The sequence below is a fragment of the Copidosoma floridanum genome, unplaced genomic scaffold, assembly GCF_036245765.1.
Source record: "Copidosoma floridanum isolate Cflo_tuat_1 unplaced genomic scaffold, Cflo_Japanese_pri ptg000011l, whole genome shotgun sequence".
NCBI lineage: Eukaryota > Metazoa > Arthropoda > Insecta > Hymenoptera > Encyrtidae > Copidosoma > Copidosoma floridanum.
The window spans coordinates 12,306,138-12,313,399 of NW_028321888.1; the positions used below are offsets into that span (position 1 = coordinate 12,306,138).

The following is a 7,262-nucleotide window of genomic DNA, read 5'->3' on the forward strand; positions in this document are numbered from 1 at the left end:
TGCAGTCTGCGTCGCGGTCCTCGCACGTTATCGCGATGATACAGCTCGAGAAGCTGTCGCAAAGGTGAGAGATGACTAGATGTCCGCCGCAACTGCCGCGCGGTCTGCGTCGCGGGCCTCGCGCGTGATTGCGATCACACAGCTCGAGAATTTGTCATGAAGCGAACGTGTTGCAGATCACACGCTGCCTCACGTCCGAACTTTAGCTGATTGCTGGGCCCACGCCAGCCCTTCTTCCTCTCTCAGGTTTCAAACTCTTCACAGCAAGCACGAATGCTGAATGCATCGCGGGTGACAAGGCTCCGCTTGAAGCGGCAAGCGTCGAGCTCATTGTGCTTTAAATTCGCATGGCACATCAAGGCTGGTCTGATCTGCTTGCGACGCAGCATGCTCTCCTCGATGTTTTGGATCAGTTCACTTAATCAGCCAAGGGCATCGAATCCTGGAGCATGGGGCTTGTCGACGCTAGGGCAGAGTTGCTCAATAGCTACTGGAACGACTTCCAAGCTAATCATCGCGACTTGATTCCGGGCGCACCTGAAGGCAAAGTTGCCTCCCTCAGAGTCCTGTACTCATCTGCAGAGGGACACTATCTCAGCGCTAAGGCGTGCCTTTATGACGCCAAGAGTGGGCTGACTCCTCTTCCTGGACCCAGCGGACCACCCCTTCTCCTTGGGCCTCACGCCGGCCCTCGTCTGCCAAGCATCAACATCCCGCTTTTTTCCGGCCGTCACGAAGATTGGCAGTCATTTCGTGACCTGTTTCAAGCACTCATCCACCAAGACGCTCGTCTCACCGATGTCGAGAGACTTTATTATTTAAACTCGCACGTACAAGGTAAGGCGAAGGCAGTGTTGGATACATTGCAGCTCGTCGGCTCCAACTATTCGACCGCCTGGAGCCTCCTCACTTCGCGGTTCGAGCACCACCGCCTCCTCGTGCAGGATACCTTGGAGAAGCACTGCGACCAGCTAAAAGCGCTGAAGCAGCCCGTGGAACAGTGAGACGTGTGGATGATCTCCTTTGCCTCCACCGCCATGGACCCATCGACTCGGAGGGCCTGGGAGGACGAGCTTGAGAAGCTGGATGCAGCTGCCTTGGCGCCTGGAGAAGTAGCCACATTCGCCAACCTGTCCAGCTTTCTGCGGAGGCGTGGCCGCTCTCTAACCTCAGTAGAGGCCTCGCGCAGCCTACGCTCAGCGAGCGATTCATTCAGCTCACGATCATCGAGTGGCCGCCCTGCCGGGCCAGCACCAATTGGCCGCAACCACAGGACGCACAGGACTCTCGCCACACAGGCAGCCAAAGCTGACTGCTCTGCTTGCCATGCTTCTCACTACATCGGCCATTGCAGTCGTTTTCTTCAGTTGGATGAGACAGCACGCTGGGCTCTCGTTGCTCAATCGAAGCTGTGCTTCAACTGCCTGAGGTCAGGCCACATCGCTCACTCCTGCCCATCCCAAGGTGTACATCAGCACTGCAGCGCGAGACATCATAGCTCGATTCACGACGGCAGCCGTAAACGCAAGGCCTACCCCGAGTCAACAAGCGCTCAGGCCCAGCGAGCACGACTCACCACAGACTCCAAGGAGAGCATCGACCCGGCGGTCGACTCGCAGCTGTGACTAGCCGTTATTCCATCGATCACGGTCCAGCTGAAGGGGACCCGAGAGCGGACAATCACCGTCAGGGCACTCGTCGACGCCTGCTCGGAAATCTCGATCACATCCACCGGACTCGTTCGAAAGCTCGGCGCTCGTCTCGAGCCAACTGACACTAACATCTTGGGCGTCGGCGGAGTCGGCGTCACTTGCTCGCCGATGATCGCACAGCTACAGGTGCAAACCCGGAACTCGGCATGGGAGTTGCATCTGACTGCACACTGCCTACCTCGATTAGGACTTTTCACTCCTTCGGCACCGCTGCCCCCAGCGGTCATAGACTTGTGGCGTGACCTACCAGACCTCTCGGACCCAAACTTTGGGACACCGGGTGATGTGGACATACTTCTCGGCGCCGACGTGTACTCTCACCTGCTGCGGCCAGGGATTCTGCTACAGGGAAATCTCATCGGGCAGCTCACTGTCGCGGGCTGGACTTTGACCGGTCGGGTATCGTGTCACCCCATCCCAACCCCGATCGCCACTTGCCTTACGACTCAAGATGCTGGCACCCCGCCCTGGCATGATCAGTTGGTAGCGTTGATGCAGCGGTTTTGGGACCTTGAAGACTTCCCCCGAGTGGTCCGTCAGTCACCCGATGACGCCGAGTGCGAGACAATTTTCGCTCATCATCGCCGAGCCGCTGATGGACGCTACATCGTCCGCCTTTCACTGAAGCGCAGCGGGACCGAGCTGCTCGGAGAGAGTTTGCCCAGTGCGAGGGCGTCCCTCCGATCCTTACAGCGCAGACTGCAACGTGACCCCGAGATGGCTGCTGAATACGTCCTCTTCATGGACGAGTATCTTCGCTGTGGGCACATGCGGCCGCTGACCGACGCCGAGCTGCGCGCGTCCCCCGGGCCAGTGCACTACATCCCGCATCACGGCATCTGGCAAGCCGGCGACCGACGAAGAAGGCTGCGCGTCGTCTTTAACGCATCACGACCGACTTTAACGGGCTACAGCCTCAACGACGCACTGCATGCTGGACCGAAGCTTCAAACCTGCCTGCCGATCGTTTTGCTGCGTTGGAGAAGGCACCGAGTTGCTTTTTGCGCGAACATCAAGATGATGTTTCGGCAAATACTTGTCGATGAACGTGACGTGGATCTCCAACGGATTCTATGGAGCATGGACGAGTCAAGCCCACCAAGGCATTTTCAGCTGCTTACCGTGACTTACGACGAGGCCAGTGCTCCTTATCTATATCATGACAATTGTCTTTCTCCTAACTGGCGCAAATCTTTTGCCACATGGTTTGCCTCTAGAAGAAATTTGTCCACCATTCTCAGTGAGGCTAACCATGCCCCTACCCTTGATGGCCAACTGCTCCAGATTAGCGATACAATTAAGCTGCTTGGTGTCACTCTTGACTCTACCCTTTCTTGGGGCCCTTTTGCAACTGAAACCTCTCAAAAGAGTTATGCTGCCCTCGCTCGTCTTCGGAGATGCCGCGACGCCTTGCCCCGTTCAATTCGCCTGAATATAGTGAATGCCCTCGTGCTCCCCTATTTTGATTTCTGTTCCGGCATTGCATTGGACCTATCAGGTGTTTTGGTTACTAAGTTGTCTCGTTGCAGAAATGCTGCTTTAAGATTTTTCACCGATGTTGGTCGTTCCGAACACATCACCCCTGTATACAGAGCACTTAGTATACTGCCTTTAACTGAGCGACGAGTGTACCTCTCGTTGTGCCTCTTGGTCTCGATCTTGCGGAATGGTCTACCTGAGTACCTTGCTAATCAACTCCAGTTTAGGCCTCTTGGAGATTGTGGCTCCCTTCGTCGCTCCCAATTTGATTTGGTGATCCCATATGCTAGCACCTCTTACTATCAAAATTCGTTCCACGTAGCTGGTCCGCGACTATGGAATACTCTTCCGCATGATCTACGCCGATGCTACGATCGGCCCTGTTTCAGGGTGCTCCTTTACAGTTACTTTTTTGATAAGACGTTTGGTCAACTTTAGTTTGCAAGTGTTCTGCTCATAGCGCATTACTATTTACTAAATTGTTATGTTTTTATATTTGATTTTTTTTTTTGTTTTTGTTTCCTTCTCTCATATATATATATATATATATATATATATATATATATATATACATTTATATATTTTCTTTTTGAATATATATATGTATATATGCGAATGCATGGTTATGTGCGTATGTGTGTATATATATTTATATTTTCTTTCCTTAAAGTTTATTTCTTTATTTTGTTATACTTTTTCTTTTTTATGATTTATTAATGCGAATTTTGTTAGGCTGATGCCATTGTATTAGCTCAGTCATTTTGTTTTTTTTTATTATATATACACTATGCCTCGGCGTTGTAGGACCTTGAGTCCATTGTCGATGAAATAAATTCAACTCAACTCAACTCTGCGCACGATTCTGCAGCTTTGCGGAGACGAAGGTCACGCGTGGCCCGAAGCCGCGCCGATTGTCAAGAGCGATCGCTATGTCGACGACGTCCTCTCAGGTGCTGACGATGTGCAGACTGCGCGACTCCGTCGCGATCAGCTGATCGGCCTGCTGAGAGCTGGCGGATTCCCTCTCAAGAAGAAATAGGTCGCGAATGAGCCAGAGCTCCTGCGTGATCTCCCCGTAGACTCCTGCCTCAGGCCATCTTGGCGACAGCTCAGAGTGGACGGCCTCGTTAGCTAGCTTGGCGTCAGCTGGGGCCCCATCGGTGACTGTTTTCACCTCACTCCACCTGCCATACAGCCACATCAGACAAAGCGCAATATGCTGTCAGCCCTTGCCAGACTCTTCGATCCCTGCGGGTGGATCGCGCCCGTCATCCTCGTCGCCAAGCTGATCATCCAAGATCTCTGGCGGGCGCGACTGGACTGGGATGAGGCTGTGCCAACATCCATGACTCAGCGATGGCACGCATTTCTGAGCCAGCTGCAGAAAGTCGCCGTACTTACCATTCCTCGCTGGATCGGTTATCACCCTTCAGCTACTCTGCAGCTCCACGCATTCGCAGACGCCAGTCGTCGAGCGATGGCAGCCGTCGTCTACTCGCGCGTTGATGATCCGGTCGAGGGCGTCCGAGTGCGCGTCTTGATATCCCGCACCAAATGAAACACCATCAAGAGCCTGCAGCCCAATGATTCTCGTCCAGCGCGCATGACCATCCCTCGATTAGAGCTGCGAGCTGCCCTGCTCGCAGCAAAATTACTCCGCATGGTGGCCGAAGAGTACGCCGTGAGTTTTGAGTGCTGCCACGCTTGGAGCGATTCCCAAATCGTGCTCCACTGGCTTCGGTCGTCAGAACCTACCAAAAACTCGTTAGTCGACAACTACGTGGCCCACACTCAAGAAATTCTGCCCTCGCAAGTCTGGAGGCATGTTCCCACGGACTCGAATTCAGCAGACGTGGCATCTCGAGGCACTGACTTGGCAACACTCCAACAAATGCACCTGTGGTGGGAAGGCCCTCATAGGCTCGCAGAACCCACAGATTCATGGCCAGTCGAAGTTACGAGCCTCTCGAGCCCTGCCGAACCCACCTCTGAGGAGATCGCCCACACCTGTTGCGCCACTCGGCTTGTCGCTGCAAGTTTTGTCGACCTATTTTCGGATCTGGATCGACTTCTGCGTTTTGTTGCTCGGCTGCGTAGATGGATCCGCCGCAAGACACGTCGTAATCCTGCTCTTCCGGTCCTTGCGCCCTTGACTGCCATCGAGCTGCGCGACGCCTATCTCGCCTGCGCCCATCTCAGCCAGCGGCAGACTTTCGCTCTCGAGTTCGAGAGCTTGCAGAAGGAAGGCCGCGTGGCCGCAAAGAACCCGCTGCTGCCCCTGGATCCCCTGGATCTCAACGATGTCGTTCGAGTTGGCGGTCGCCTCCAGTACTCTGCTCTCAGCTTCGACGAGCGACATCCCCCGATTCTCGACGGACAATGCTCACTCGCTCAGTTGGTCATCCGTTGGGCTCACGCCCGAGCGCTTCATGGAGGAGTCCGACTCACCAGCGCGTACGTCTCTCGCAAAGCCTGGATCATTGGCGGGCGGTGACGACTCAAGAGCCTGTTGAACAAGTGTGTCGTCTGCGCTCGGTTACAGGCTCGGCCCGCCACGCAACACATGGCGCCTGTGCCAGCAGCTCGAATCACTCCCGGTCGTGCTTTCTCCCGCACCGGCGTTGACTATGCCGGCCCGTTCAATATCCTCAGCGCTAAGGGCCAAGGCATCCGCACGAGCAAGGGCTACGTCGCTGTGTTCATATGCTTGACTACAAAAGCAGCTCATCTCGAGCTCGTTGGCGACCTCTCTATCGAGTCTTTCATCGGCGCACTGACCAGATTTTGCGCCAGACGTGGTCGGCCATCCGAAGTCTGGAGCGACAACGCCACCTGCTTTCGGGCCGCCGACCGAGAACTGCGAGAAGCTCTCCAGGAGGCAGAGTTGCAGTGGGAGCGCATCGCTGGCTCACTGGCGGACCAAGGAGTCACGTGGCACTTTATTCCTCCTCGAGCACAACACTTTGGCGGACTGTGGGAGGCCGGTGTCAAATCCATGAAGTATCATCTTCGCCGTGCCGTCAGGCCGCGGAACCTCACCTATGAGGAATTTTATACGGTGCTCACCAGCATCGAGGCAGTCCTCAATAGCCGCCCTCTCACCCCGTTGACCGGCAGCCCCGACGACCTTGACGTGCTCACTCCCGGACATTTTCTTCTCGGCGGCCCTTTGAACTCTGTCATCGATGCCAGCTCCACGTCTGACACGCTCGATCGCTTGGCCCACTGGAAACTTGTCCACGGCATCTGAAGTCAATTCTGGGGCCGCTGGAGTCGCGAGTATTTAAACACGCTCCAACAACGGCCCAAGTGGAGGGTCCCGCGTCGAAACTTCAAGGTTGACGATGTCGTCGCCCTAATAGACGACACGCTTCTTCAATCCAGTGGTGCTTGGCCGATTGGCCACATCATTTCCGTCCATCCCGGCCCCAACAGACTCGTACGAGCCGCCACCATCCGGACTGCCACCGGCGAGTACGTCCGCCCCGTCAGCAAGCTGTCTCTGCTACCCATCCAAACCGACACCATCAGCGAGGATGTGTTGCAGGACCCAGTGGATGAATCTGGCCCAGGCACGGCGGGCGGGATCTAAAGTCGTTTACGAAACGAGGCGGGCGGGTTGTGCGGAATTCGTTTCTCGCGCCCTCTCTCCTTTCATTAGACGGACACCAGCGGCGCCACCGAATCCATGCTCGAGCTCCGACAACCGTCTTTCTCGACCTAGGAGAAAGAGGCCAGGCAGAAGACAAGGCTCTCAACGCAACGACACCTGCCATCTACATATATATATATATATATATATATATATATATCCTATATAATCCGTGTGCCTCTCTCTTAGTTTTTTGTGCTTGTTCGAAATGAATAAAGGAGTTAAATTAAACAGTATTACTTTGAAAATCTTAAGTATTAAAACTTGTATTTAACATTTTTTGTCTTTACATTCATTGTAAGATCCAAGCAATGAATGTGAGTATGGAAATGTATTAAAATAAAATTGTTTGGAATATAAGCTCAATTTTGTTAGAGATCTTTTAATAAATATTCATTATTAGAAAAATATTGTAAGTG

At 53.9% G+C, this 7,262-nt stretch overlaps 3 protein-coding genes across 3 annotated transcripts; all 3 read left to right on the plus strand.

The window, feature by feature from the left end:
- The first annotated feature begins 4,407 nt into the window (after nucleotides 1-4,407).
- LOC149375193 (uncharacterized) lies at nucleotides 4,408-4,749 on the plus strand. The gene has a single exon (XM_089589980.1). It carries the CDS (start codon nucleotides 4,408-4,410, stop codon nucleotides 4,747-4,749), a length of 342 nt encoding a protein of 113 aa, XP_089446106.1.
- A 45-nt stretch (nucleotides 4,750-4,794) lies between these two features.
- LOC149375194 (uncharacterized) lies at nucleotides 4,795-5,685 on the plus strand. Its single transcript, XM_089589981.1, has one exon. The coding sequence runs from the start codon at nucleotides 4,795-4,797 to the stop codon at nucleotides 5,683-5,685; it is 891 nt and encodes a 296-aa protein (XP_089446107.1).
- A 69-nt stretch (nucleotides 5,686-5,754) lies between these two features.
- Nucleotides 5,755-6,441, plus strand: LOC149375195 (uncharacterized). Its single transcript, XM_089589983.1, has one exon. It carries the CDS (start codon nucleotides 5,755-5,757, stop codon nucleotides 6,439-6,441), a length of 687 nt encoding a protein of 228 aa, XP_089446109.1.
- The last annotated feature ends 821 nt before the right edge of the window (nucleotides 6,442-7,262 follow it).